The following is a 15,009-nucleotide window of genomic DNA, read 5'->3' on the forward strand; positions in this document are numbered from 1 at the left end:
TGCTTTGTTTTCCCATAAAAATGTTTTCAAAATGAGAATCATTTCTAAGAGATGACACAACCTTTGCAAGAAATGTTGGTAGACTTAACATAAAGACTTCACGTAAATAAATATATACACACATTTGTATGAAAATTAGCTTTTAAAATACACAAATCCCATTTTCTTGATATTTTTCATCTTTGACCTCTCACTGTGCTGTAACACAATATCAAAAACCAAAGGACTCACTTCCAAGTGTGACCATTTGTGTATTCAAAGACACAAAGACTTGAGTTTGACCCTAAAACCACAAATCAGAAGTTAGTGCCAGTTACAAATTCTATACATCAGTGGTTCTCAGTAGTGGCAGTACTGCCTATACGGGGTGTTTTGGAAAGGTTGGAGGCTTTGTTGATTGTCACAATGATCAGAGAGCACTACTGGCATTTTGTGAATGAGAGCCAGAAGTGCAACATGCAAGATAGTTCTACACAATAAGAAACTGTCTCACATCACTCAGGATTGTCAACCTCTGCTGGGCATTCGCACAGGTACAAAGCCTGTCTATCAACTATCTGAGCCTAGAAATAGTACCCCATTATTTACCTAAACAAAGTATTTTTGCATGGTTTTGGCACAATTTCCAAGAACATGACAACTCTGTAAATGAAGAGAACTGCAGTTTATTTGGAAGTTTATAGTTGTCAACTACCTTGGAAAAAAATTTACATTGCCTATAGCAGCGGTTCTCCAAGTGTGGTCCCCAGACCAGCAACACCTACATCAGTCAAGAACTTGTCAGAAATGCAAATTCTCAGGCCCACTCCAGATCTACAGAATCAGAATCCTGGGAATGAGGCCAGCAATCTGTGTTGTAACAAGCCCTCTAGGTGATTCTGATACTCCAGGAGGTCTGAGAACCATTAGCCTACACCAATGACACTGACAGAATTTGTGCTGTCACTAACACACACTTACATTGGTTTGCTGGCTTATGCAGCTAACCATTTCATTCAGTTCTCTGATGTTGCTGTGCCTAAACAGGCACAAATTGAAATAGTATTTCATTATAAATTACCTTTTTCTTTCTTCTTTATATTTGTTAGGTCACTAAATTTATTTTTTAAAAAAATTAGTTGTGCATGAACTATGAACTATGAATTTCAATGTAAGATTTTGAAGAAGGCACAACAAAATATTTATTATAAAAGGGAGAACTAGAAAGAAGACCAAAGGGGGAAGCTTAGCCCATTCACAATGAAAATATTTTTTTTTTTTTTTTTTTTTTGAGACAGAGTCTCACTCTGTTGCCCAGGCTAGAGTGAGTGCCGTGGCGTCAGCCTAGCTCACAGCAACCTCAAACTCTTGAGCTCAAGCGATCCTCCTGTCTCAGCCTCCCGAGCAGCTGGGACTACAGGCATGCGCCACCATGCCCAGCTAATTTTTTCTATATATATTTTTAGCTGTCCATATAATTTCTTTCTATTTTTAGTAGAGATGGGGTCTCGCTCTTGCTCAGGCTGGTCTTGAACTCCTGAGCTCAAACGATCCGCCCACCTCGGCCTCCCAGAGTGCTAGGATTACAGGCGTGAGCCACCGCGCCCGGCCGAAAATATTGATACTTATCCAGGCAAATATTCTGGTAGTTCTATGCATTTATTCAACACGCATTTATTATTATATATGCCAGAGGCAAGGCAAGAAAGCAAAGCCTGTGGTAACAGATCCCTGTGAACTCTGCAGCCATTAAGGCTGCCCAAGCCACAAGAACACAATTCTCAAAACCACTGGTCTGGATAGTCTATACGTTGTATCCCTTCACATCTCAAAATGACAGACCTGATACCTGCTCTTGAGGCTGCAGCTAAGACTGACACTCAGTCCCTTGCTAGGGTCTCTGAAGACATACCCTTTGTCTCCTAACTGTCCCAAGACAGTAGCCCAGGTTTGCCCTTTAACAGCAATGGAGAGTGACCAAAGTTAAAACTGAAAGCAACGTTATTAAAAATTTAAAACTTTTGTGCATCAAAGGACATTATCAAGAAAGTGAAAAACTGACCCACAGAATGAGAGAAAATATTTGCAAATCATATATCTGATATGGGTCTAATATACAGAATACATAAAGAACATTTACAAACTCAAAAATAAAAACAGACAACCTAATTTAAAAATGGGCAAAAGGTTTGAATAGACATTTCTCCAAAGAAGATATAGCACTATACACTCACCAGTTGTGCATGCCTAATCTGAAAACCCAAAATCCAAAATACTCCAATAAGCAGCATTTCCTTTGAGTGTTATGTCAGTGCTCAAAAAGTCTTGGATTTTAGAATATTTCAGAGTTTGGATTTCTAGATTAGGGATGCTTAACCTGTATTTCCCTACGTGGGAATATTATTGGGCCATAAAAAGATGAAGTACTGTTATGTGCTACAACATGAATGAACCTAGAAAATATTATGCTAAGTGAAAGAAGCTAGACAAAAAAGGCCACGGTGTATGATTCCACTTATATAAAGTGTCCAGAACAGGTAAATCCATAGAAACAGGAAGTACATTAGTGGTTGCCAGGAGCTCAGGGGAGGGAGGAATGGGGCATGACTACTAAAGGGTATATGGGTTTCCTTTTGAGATGATGAAAATGTTCTGAAATTTAGACAGTGGTGATGGTTGTACAAGCTTGTCAATCTCTACTAAACGTCACTAAATTGTATACTTCAAAAGGGTGAATATAATGGTACATGAATTTTACCTCCATAAAAATAAAACTGAAGGCAAATGATATAACATAATGCCAAAAGAAGTCCTAACTATAAGACAAGCCCTCTAACGGATGAAAAGTAAAAAGTCGAAGATCAGAATTATTTCTTACGTAATACCTAAAAACTACTTTCCAAACATGTTGAAGCTGGAGGTTCTAACTAAAAGCTGACTCTACGTGACTGAGTATCAACTGGGGAGTAGGAAGTAGGATGAAAACCTTACCTGTAGGAACAAATAAGGTATGTCCCTGCTTTACCACACATTTGTAGCATTTATCCACCTTATCTCCAAAGAACACCTCACTCTGGGTCACAGATGAACTCCAAGATTCATAGAGTGCCAAATTTTCATCTGTTGGCTTTATCAAATAAAAAATCTTCTCACCCTAGAACGAAGTAATCGAACTATTTTTGAAAAAGCAAAAGCCATTCTTAGGATGGCCTACATTGATGCAATTTCCCAATATAATGATCTAAATTAAGTTAGATAATTATCAGAATTTTTAGGTTCAAAGACATTTCACACACCTGATCAGTAGCTAGCTATTGACTTAAGAAACATTTTCACAGGAGCTAAAGCTTGCCCTCCCCAACTGACAAGGAGTCAATAAAGTAGTGTTGAAGAAACAGCTGTGAGAAAGGAGGGTAGAGAACCATAAACACCTCACTGACCTCCTCTCATTTTCAAGGTATAGAAGTAAGTATGTGTTGACAGGCCTCTAGGTTAGAGAGTCCTTTCTGCAAACTTTGCCCTTTCTCCTATGATCTCTAACATAAAGATTATTTTTAAAGACCTGTAAATAAACTTCCTTTAATAAACTAACTCTTTGCTTCTTCATGAAGAAAAGGAACAAGAGTCCAAGGACACAGTATCAAATATAGTCCAGACCATTGCCACGGCATAGACATTTGACATAGATGAAGATTTAGTTCTAGATCAGTACTCTCCATAGAACTTTCTGTAATGATGAAAATTTTTTAATATCTGTGCTATCCAATACAGCAGTCACTAGCCATGTGTGGCGACTGAGCACTTGAAATGTGATGAGTAAAGATGAGGACTGAATTTTTAATTACATTCAATTTTAATTAAATTTAGCCCCACATGGCTAGCAGCTACTGTTTTGAACAGTACAGTTCTAGATAAAGCAAGGTGAATATAAACTGTAAAGAATTGGTATTTTTATGGGCATTCCTAGATCCAACTAGCTGTCCTTGCCCTACCTTAAAGCCAGAAGCAATTATTACTATAATTTTGCTCCTTCTTAGGTATTTGAGTCAAGGATGAATGGATAATTAACTAGGGGGAAGAGGAAACAAAGAGACAAAAAGGCTAAAAGAAACCAATTTAAAAGATGAGGGCAAAAATGGAATCTAAATCTAAATAAAAACATCATGGCTCTTCCATTACTTGGTATAAAATAAAAATCACAATGTTTAAAAGCAAAGTGATAATTCCTACTTAAAAAGTAGAAAAACCTTCCCCTTTATAAACGTCATTTACAGCAAATGAATATACCACTAAAAAAATATGGCTATACGTTTTTGTCAACGAGAGAACAAAGAACTACCCTAATCTTACCCAGAGAACATGGTACCAGACTGAAGTTCCACCGAAGTCAATGTGGAAATCTGTATAGCTGTCTTGAACTCCCATTAAGCAGTATTTCTGGACAAACGGCTTGGGAAAGACTGAATCGTCTGGCCAATAATTTTCCACCCAAGAAAGTTTTTTGGCTATATCAGGGACCTCCACCAATTCAGACATCCTTTAAAAAAAAACAAACATACACATACACAGACACCCACACCATGCAAATTAAAACTTTTTCAAATTGCTTCTCCCATCTCAACCCAAACCAAGTAATTAACTGGAACTTAAGGTTAACAACAATACTTAAAGTTTAAAACACATCTTATTTCTAAATATTCTCTGAGCGTGCCACTGCAAAATTTACAACATTGTTACCACTGGATGACTTCAGAAGTCACAATTATGTTTCTTTTTTTTTTTTTTTTTTTTTTGAGACAGAGTCTCACTCTGTTGCCCAGGCTAGAGTGAGTGCCGTGGCGTCAGCCTAGCTCACAGCAACCTCAAACTCCTGAACTCAAGCGATCCTCCTGTCTCAGCCTCCCGAGTAGCTGGGACTACAGGCATGCGCCACCATGCCCGGCTAATTTTTTCTATATATATTTTTAGCTGTCCATATAATTTCTTTCTATTTTTAGTAGAGATGGGGTCTCGCTCTTGCTCAGGCTGGTCTCGAACTCCTGAGCTCAAACGATCCGCCCACCTCGGCCTCCCAGAGTGCTAGGATTACAGGCGTGAGCCACCGCGCCCGGCCACAATTATGTTTCTTACTGAAATAAATATGTCATTCAACTACATTTAGCTAACACTCAGAATGCTAAGCCAAAATGTCCAGAACTACTCACTTTGTATCTGAAAATTCAAGGCTGATCACATTTAACACTTTTGGTCTGTTAGGATTCATGAAGTATTTAACATAATTGTGAAGTGTCATTTTGCTGTCTGCCTGCCTCGCCACATCAATGACATCTATCACTTTGTCACCACCTGCAGAAAAAAAGTATAGTCTTATTATTGGGCTTAAGATTTACATCAAATAGATGCCCTAAACAAAAATATTTTAAAGACTATATTTACTCGGTATGATAATTAAACCACCTATAAAACTATATAGCCTAGACAAAGATGCTTCCTATATTCTTACTTTTTAAACTTCAACTGGACCTTTAGAAAAAAAGGGACAGTTTTTGAGTAAAAGAATAAAGCAATAAGAGATGCATAACACTGAGCATAAAAATTTATATGGCTTACAAAGCTTTCCATATACCAATGATATCTTATGTGCAGCTCATATTGTATGTGGAAATTGTGCAACATTTTCTGGATTTCAATTTTCTGAGACATGTAAAATGAGAAGATTGACTTTTCCCTTTCGCTTCCATAATACCTAAGATTCTATCATTTTAAAAAGCAGATCAGTCATTGGGGAATTAGTGAGCAAGTTGACCAGGACAAACAATTTCTGCTCTCCTGATAATGTTTTCTTTTTTAATATTCTCTTTCAAGAAAAAAATTAGTGGTTAGGAAGCAAAAATCAGTTCAGATTAGCGTCAGTGTCTGAATAAGTTCTGAATTATGATTAATTTACAGTTTTCTTATAAAACCATGAAGTGATGCTTATAGACCACTGCACTGCCACCCTACGAAGCACAATCAGTTTTACAAGGGACTATAGAATACAGTGGAATTCAAAATATGACAATACTTAACCAATCTGAAATAGAAAACAAATAAATGCCATTTTCTTTTTTTTTTTTTTTTTGAGACAGAGTCTCACTCTGTTGCCCAGGCTAGAGTGCGGTGGCATCAGCCTAGCTCACAGCAACCTCAAACTCCTGGGCTTAAGCAATCCTCCTGCCTCAGCCTCCCTAGTAGCTGGAACTACAGGCATACACCACCATGCCCAGCTAATTTTTTTTCTTATATATATTTTTAGTTGTCCAGCTAATTTCTTTCTATTTCTTTAGTAGAGACGGGGTCTTGCTCTTGCTCAGGCTGGTCTCGAATTCCTGAGCTCAAACTATCCGCCCGCCTTGGCCTCCCAGAGTGCTAGGATTATAGGTGTGAGCCACCGTGCCCAATAAATGCCATTTTCTTATTTTAATTTCATATAGTTTAAGAAACCATTGTCTCACAGAGTTCTTTATTTTATCTTTAGGGGGTAACACAGTTCTGTTACTAATATTTAACTAAAGTGCTCTGCAGTATTAAAAAGTTAGCTATAAAGCAGTTTAAACATTTTTTCCTATACTTATATTTACACTAGCTATTAATATTTATTTTATAGTTGCTATCTATGCAAATAGGTTTACATTAAACCTCATCTTCATCCCCTAGTTTATCAAATATTCAAATTTGGCTGAATGTGAATTCATGACATTTAATTGGATTTCCTCAGGGAAACAATTATCAATAAGAGCTGTTCAATAAAGGGACAAGTTCTCAGATATTCCATGCTGAAGAGATTACATATTGTAGTGAATATACAATTTTAAGTCAAGGTGGATTTGGGATCTAATCCTCCAGTAAACTGTATCTATCTCTGACAAGGAATGACGTCTACAGTCAGCTTTACTGTAACTATCGAGACGAGAATGAATGGAATAACTGCAAACCTCAACAACACAGCAATAAAGAGTTTTCCCCCTTGTTTCTTATCCCTTCCTGGGCTTCAAAATCACAAATTAAGTCCAGCTATCCTTACACGGCAACATTCACCAAATCATTACTGTAAAAACAGGTTTGAAAATAATCTCCTCTTTTTACGGTCCCTCCTCTAAACAGCAAGAGGTCACAAGGCTAATTCCAGGGGACTAATCACGCAGCTGGTGTACTGGGCTCCGGAAATTTTGCAGCTGTATTCTCCAGATGCCTACAACCAATCCAATTTCCCATGTCTTCTTCTTGGTATCTGTAGCTGCCCTCAGGAATGGTTTTCCCGAAGCATGTATCAGAAAATTTAATGACACCAAAGAAAGCAGCAAGATGAGGCTGAGTAAAAATAGGCAAAATGTGTCATTCTGGTTTTCTGACAGTTGTAAGTCTGCTGAGAAAAAAATAGTTTCCAACATAGGTGACACTAAGTTTCATTTTTCCTGACCCAGGAAACTGAACTAAATTAACATTTCTTCATTTAAGTTTGATTACTAGGACCATCATTTTTACTTTTACCGTGTCTTCCCAGGTACTTAAAGGAATCAAGTTCGTACCTACATAGTGTTCCACATCTGTCACAGAAAAAGTAGGTGAAGGGAGCCTGAGCCCCAGATCATCTAATTTAGGGACCATAATAGGGACATCAAATCCATGTTTCTCTAGATATCTTTGTGTCAGCTGGCTGCCATGCATCTTTACAATGATTTCATCGGCACTACAGGAAAATATAAGAATAAAATGTCATTAAGTTCAATTGAAAAATAATATTGTGATAATGGGTTAATTCATATACTGTATAATTACTTCTATCCATGGTTGTTACTCTATCATACCTAATTCTCCTTTTAATAAGAAATGTTTTGTAAAGCCCCTTTTGTTATCCTAAAGTAAAATTTGTAGGTAGTATAATAAATAATCTACTTAATTTAATAATCTACTTAATTCAATACATATAATCAGAAAAATACATAAAATGCTCTAACTGTAAAAAGAAAAAAATCAAACTAATTTATAGCAAAATATGTACAGATTAAGTAGCCTTAATCTAAAAATCCAAAATCCTAAATGCTCCAAAATCCAAAACGTTTTGAGTGTTGACATAATGCTCAAAGGAAATGCTCACTGGAGTATTTCAGATTTTCAGATAAGAAATGTTCAACTGGAAAGCATAATGCAAATATTGCAAAATAAAAAATAATCTGAAATCTGAAACACTTGTGGTCTCAAGCATTTTGGATAAGGGATACTCAACCTGTATTTCAATACGTAAATGTTCATATAAACTTACTAGAAGACATCATAAAATAATAGAATGCTTAAAACTAGTTCTAATGAATGGTTAGATTTAACAGAAGTAAAAAAGATCAGCAGCCACTCAACATAAGCCGTGTAGGACATCATGAGAACAAAAGGTGGGATGTACACTAAAATAAAAACACAAGTTAGGATAAGTAAAAACACACCAGATTTTATCTGACTATAAAATTTCACACAAATATTTGCTAGAAATTCACACTACCTGGAAGATGGGCACACTTTTAATTCTGACTCAAAGGGTACAAAAGCAATTTATGTAACTGAAATGTTTGTACCTCCATAATATTCTGAAATTAAAAAATAATAATTTGAAAAAGTAAAAAAAAAAACAAAAACCACAAATATTTGCTAGACATTTCAGAGTCTAACAGGACACAAACCAATTAAGTGTTGTTCTGCATATTGGAGGATGACTACCATCCCTGGTCTCTACCCATTGACACAAGTGTCCAAAACACTCCCATTGACAGTTACCAATTTAAATAATCTGTTATAACCAGTATTCGGTAAGTTTTAATACTTGGTAGCAACTTCAAGCTACTAAGAAGGTTTGGACCTCCAGCTGCCCTCTCTAGGCATTACACTTAAGTATGATTTGTCCCTTTGTCACTGTCCTCCAGATCTCTTTCAATTGGGTATTCTAGATTTTATCTCCAATTGCTCACAGGACACAGCTGTTGTACAGTCAAAATTAAGTGCAACACTTGCCTTAAAGATTAAAACAGAACAGTTCCATTTATACAATCAGATCTGAACTGTTTGATGTCATCAGCAGCCTAGATGGCAAGGAAAAGACAGGAGAAAAAGGAAATGCTAGTTCTCTGAATTATTGGACTCCGATCTTCCCACCCTCTCAGTAAGGCAAGAGCTGTTTGAGGCCTAAGAAAAAATTTTTTTTATTAATATAACCATTTTTTTAAATTTCAGCATATTATGGGGCTACAAAAGTTTAGGTTACAGAGATGTTGCATTAGAAACTTGCCCCTTGAATTCTTGTCCCATTGATGATCTAAAATCTAAACAGAAGCAAAACCAGCTGTAGGATTGCTATGTGTCAGAAATAAACATACAGAAACTTAAAAAAAAAGTTTAGGTTACGTATATTGCCCTTGCCCCCACTCCCTCCCACCCCCGAATCAGAGCTTCAAGCGTGTCCATCCCCTAGAGGGTGCGCATCGCACTCATTATGTATGTATACACCCATCCCCTCCCCAACCCCACATGTGCCCAACACCAATTAATGTTATTCCTAAATGTGCTCTTAGGTGATGATCAGTGAAACCAATTTGATGGTGAGTACATGTGGTGCTTATTTTTCCATCCTTGGGATACTTCACTTAGTAGAATGGGTTCCAGCTCTATCCAAAAAAATACAAGAGGTGCTGTATCACCATTGTTTCTTATAGCTGAGAAGTACTCCATGGTATACATATATCACATTTTATTAATCCACTTATGTATTGATGGGCACTGGGTTGTTTCCACATCTTTGCAATTGTGAATTGTTCTGCTATAAACATTCGAGTGCAGATGTCTTTTTAATAGAATGTCTTTTGTTCTTTTGGGTAGATGCCCGATAATGGGACTGCTGGATCAAATGGTACGTCTACTTGTATCTGTTTAAGGTATCTCCATATTGCTTTCCACAGAGGTTGCACTAGTTTGCAGTCTCACCAACAGTGTATGAGTGTTCCTGTCTCTCCACATCCACGCCAACACTTATTGTTATGGGACTTCTGGATAAAAGCCATTCTTACTGGAGTTAAGTGATATCTCATTGTGGTTTTGATTTGCATTTCCCCGATGATTAGAGATGTTGAGCATTTTTTCATATGTTTGTTGGCCATTCTTCTGTCTTCTTTTGAAAAATTTCTATTCATGTCCTTTGCCCATTTTTTGATAGGGTTGTTTGATTTTTTTCTTGCTGATTTTCCTAAGTTCTAAATAGATTCTAGTTATCAGTCCTTTATCGGATGTGTGGCATGTGAAAATTTTTTCCCATTCTGTAGGTTGTCTGTTTGCTCTTGTGACTGTTTCTTTGGCTGTGCAGAAGCTTTTTAATTTAATCAGGTCCCATTTATTTATTTTTGTTGTTACTGTGATTGCCTTTGGGGTCTTCTTCATAAATTCTTTGCCTACAACAATGTCTATAAGAGTTTTTCCCACATTTTCTTCTAGAATTCTAATAGTTTCACACCTTAGGTTTAAGTCTGTTATCCACTGTGATTTGATTTTTGTGTGAGGTGAAAGGTGTGGATCCTGTTTCAGTCTTCTACATGTGGCTATCCAGTTTTCCCAGCACCATTTATTGAATAAGGATTCTTTTCCCCAGAGTATGCTTTTGTCTGCTTTGTCAAAGATTAGGGGCTACATAAGGATGGTTTTATATCTGGATTCTCAGTTCTGTTCCACTGGTCTGTGTCCCTGTTCTTGTGCCAATACCAAGCTGTTTTAATAACCACAGCCTTGTGGTATAGTTTGAAGTTTGCTAAATTAATACCTCCCATTTTGTTCTTATTGCCTAATTGCTTTTGCTAAACGGGGTCTTCTCTAGTTCCATACAAAGCGTAAAATTATTTTTTCTATATCTGTGAAAAATGATGTTGGTAATTTAATAGGGATTACATTGAATCTGTAGATCACTTTGGGTAGTATAGACATTTTAGCAATGTTGATTCTTCCAATCCACGAGCATGGTATGGTTTTCCACCTGTTTACGTCCTCTGCAATTTCCTTCCTCAGTGTTTCATAGTTCTCCCTGTAGAGGGTCTTTTACCTCTTTAGTTAAATATATTCCTAGGTACTTTATTTTATTTGTTGCTGTGGTGAAGGGTATTGAGTTCTTAATTTGGTTCTCAGTTTGACTGTTAATTGGCATATATGAATGCCTCCGATTTGTGTGTATTGATTTTGTATCCTGAGACTTTACTGAATTCATTTATCAATTCCAGAAGTCTCTTGGTTGAATCCTTGGGGTTTTCTAGATATAATATCATGTCATCAGTAAAGAGTGAGAGTTTGATCTCTTCTGTCCCTATTTGGACACCCTTGATTCTGCTCTCTTGCCTGACTGCTCTCGCAAGGACTTCCAGCACTATGTTGAATAGCAATGCGGACAGTAGGCAACCTTGTCTGGTTCCAGTTCTAAGTGGAAATGCTTTCAATTTTTCCCCACTCAATATGATGTTGGCTGTGGGTTTGTCGTATATGGCTTGTGTCACTTTTGGATAGGCCCCATCTATGCCTATTTTGTTAAGTGTTCTTATAAAAGGGTGTTGAATTTTGTCAAATGCTTTTTCTACATCCATTGAGAGAGGCCTAAGAAAATTGAGACAGACTTTTCTTAGACAGTCTTAAGTGGATGGCTTAGTTCTTCATCTGCCTCATCTACTGAACTTGAGTTCTGTTATTACTTTTTAGTTTCCCCAATAAGCATCCACAATTGTTCCCTCTTCCCCTAACTTCTGAGGATTAGATAATGCCTTAAACTTCAAACTATTAATAACAGGGAATTTTAAATCAGTTGTACACCCTGATCTCAAATATTTGGTGTTTCACTTCCCCATTGATCAAAAATATATAAATACAAGCACTTAAAATACAGATACATTATTTGCAAGAGGAAAAAATTGGAGACAAACTAAACATATATCATACGGGGATGGTATTTATATACTCTTGCATACTACACGGCAGTACGGAAGGACATCTATGACATATAATAGAGTAAAAAAGGCAAGCTGCACAACACTGTGCATAACATAACTCCATTTTATTTTTTAAAAATTTTATGCATCTATACATGTATATACATCAATGTTTTAAATGTTATTATTTATGTAGAAAAGCGTCTCAAAAAACTTACACTAAGTCTTAACATAGGGGAGAGGGAAGATAACCCATTTACTTAATCTTACGCAAGTCAGTGTAATCACATCAAGTGTATGTCATTTAGTAATTACTGTTACTCTACTATGGCTGTAAATGATGTAAAGGTTTATGGAGTTAAACAAAACAAAACAAAACAAAACCAAAAAAAACCCTTAATCAATGGTAATGATAGTTTGGACATTTGTGATCATCCCTACAATCTGTTCTCATTTATGTTCACTTTGGCAGAAAAGCCACATGAACTACTAGGCCAGCGTTTTTAACACTACTTTTTTGGGTCAGGAACCTATTAGAAAAAAATGAAAGCTATGGCTCCTCTCCCTGAAAAATGCACACTCACACATTGACACTAAATTGTATATACAGTTTTAGGGAGCTCACAAACCTCCCTAAGCCCACGAATAGACCCAGACTGAAAACGCTGGGCCTAGGCTCCAAATCAAACAAGCATTATCTAATACAAAGGGAAACAAGCAAATATTTCTCCTACAATTTTGAAACTGATAAAAGGAGAATATTTGAGAATAGGGCCTTTAACACCATAAAAAATATGCAGAAACACTATATTTCATATATGTTTTCTTTCTGTCTCTTGATAGACCTGAGGGAACCAACAGTAGATGCTTATTATTATATGTTTCTGTTTAAGAATTAAGGAGCAGGGGGATAGAGAGGAATCCCAAAGACTGAGGAGAAATAGCACAGGTTTTATCATTCCAGGATCTGAAATAATTCCCTAATAGGTTGCATGTGATACTGTGATTTAAATTTAAATTGTGCTTCCCCCTTTAACAAGCCTGGATATAATCTTGTGTAAAAGCCTATTAAGCGTTACCACTTTAAATAGATGTCAGGCAGTGAGAAGGAAATGGTCTAAATTAGCATGATTAAATGCTTTATAATGCTTTTGACTCTCTTTGAGCCACAGACAACTCAAATATACTCCATTATTAAAAAAAAAAAATCAAAAAGCCCAGTCCTGCTGCCACTAGAGGCTAAGCAATGGTTGTGTGCACTTCTGGTGGACCTAGGGTATAGACAGAGAGGAAAGCATCAAGAGAGAAAAACACAGTTGGAAAACAGAAGGTGGTGAGGTAAAAGGAAAAGAGAAGCAGCAACTGCATATGATAAGGAACCAAGTACTGAGACAACTGTCTCAGACCAGTGCATTTTGAACTTTTTAGACTGTGACCCACAGCTAAGAAATATATTTGAACACAGTGACCCAATGTGCACATACTGTAACAAAAGTTCCATGAAATTACGCTTGCTTACTTCTATTACTTGATATTTTTCTATTCTTCCTCATTAAGAAAAAAAAAAGTGAAAAGCTCGTTGACAACAACAATGGGTTGCAGCCTGAAGTTTGAAAACATTGCTTTAGATAATGTCACTCTATCAGCCAACATTCTTACATTTTCTTTGAACAAGTTTCCATACCTTGGGAAGACTCGAGAACGTAATTCCTTAACAAAAGTTCTAGTTCCAGCTTGCACTGGTTTGGAACCATCATCAATTTCTGTGTAGTCGTGCCTGTGCCAGTTTCTTCTCTTTTTCACTGGATTTTTAGAAAATTAAAAAAAAAAAAAGTTCTTGGTAACTGGTAATAGTATGTACTTTTCTAATCATTATAATCTACATAATCAGAAATAACAATTCTAAGTACAAAAACACTCAAGTTTTTAATGCATTTCCAGGCCACAAAAGTAAATTTTGCTTAATGTAATGGTACAACTACTAGCAATTAACTGTGGATTTTTAAATCTACTTTTTATTTCAAAATATTTAAAAATTAAATTAAGGAATCCAAATCAGCAGATGGAGCCTTTTATAATATCCTCATTTACACGTACTATAAAATTTCCAAATTATTTAAAATTATGATTTTTTTAAAAAAAAAATTATGATACTCACTAGAACATTTGGTCATAGTATGATTAGTCAGATCATCCAAATCACTCTCTCAGGATAGGGCCTTTTATCTCACATCAGTAATCTATTTTAACAGCATAATTCCCTTCCCTTTTATGTAAAGATTTACTTCCAAAGTAAGCATGACACTGACACAAAGAAGGGCAGGTGACTGAGTTGTAATTAAAGGAAGACAGATGGGATAATAAAATAAATAACTTCATCGTTGGTTCTAATGCTAAGATCCTGTGATTCTACAACTTTGGGAAGCTACAATCTTCGGTAGTCACAGCAATCGAAATCAGGAAACTTGGATTTGATTCCTAGTTCAGCCATTAACTTCCTTTGCAACCTTGAGCAAGTCACTTAACACCTCTGGATTCCGATCAGATTCTTCAACTTGGGAATGAAGGGGTGGGTTACAGTACTGATTTTCAAATTGTGTGGAGGAACCCTGAACAAAAAGGGATACCAAGAAAAACCCAAGGGAGAATCTCTGGCCCTCATTCCTCTTTCCACCAGAGTGGCACCTTTTATGTGAGAGCAAGGTAAGATTTCAATTATAAATCTTTTTTTTTTTTTTAGCCTGAATATCACTCTTAAGCCTAAAACCTCCATGATTCTTGAAAATGTACTGAAGTCTGCAACTTATTTAGAAATACATCCACAAAAATAAGACAGTGGAATAGTTACATGGATAGATATGTGGGAAAGCAAATGACGTAAAATGATTAACAGTAGAATCTGGATGGTAAAGGTTTATAGGTACTTGCTGTAAAATTCTTTCAACTTTTCCTATACATTTGAACATTTTCATAACAAAACGTTATGGGGGGGGAACAACTTTATGATTCCAAATTATTTTAAACGTTCACCTTACAAAGATCACAATAATAT

The 15,009-nt window shown here is 36.3% G+C and overlaps 1 protein-coding gene across 1 annotated transcript in view; it reads right to left on the minus strand.

Moving 5' to 3' along the window:
- KDM7A (lysine demethylase 7A) overlaps positions 1-15,009 on the minus strand; it is a 73,377-nt gene that overhangs the window by 23,629 nt on the left and 34,739 nt on the right. The window contains exons 3-7 of the mRNA XM_069461791.1: positions 13,642-13,759; positions 7,548-7,708; positions 5,184-5,325; positions 4,330-4,516; positions 2,971-3,133 (exon numbers count right to left, since the gene is read on the minus strand). Of these exons, the coding sequence (XP_069317892.1) occupies positions 2,971-3,133; positions 4,330-4,516; positions 5,184-5,325; positions 7,548-7,708; positions 13,642-13,759 (771 nt within the window). The remainder of the gene's footprint in view (positions 1-2,970; positions 3,134-4,329; positions 4,517-5,183; positions 5,326-7,547; positions 7,709-13,641; positions 13,760-15,009) is intronic.

Source organism: Eulemur rufifrons, chromosome 29 (genome assembly GCF_041146395.1).
Source record: "Eulemur rufifrons isolate Redbay chromosome 29, OSU_ERuf_1, whole genome shotgun sequence".
NCBI lineage: Eukaryota > Metazoa > Chordata > Mammalia > Primates > Lemuridae > Eulemur > Eulemur rufifrons.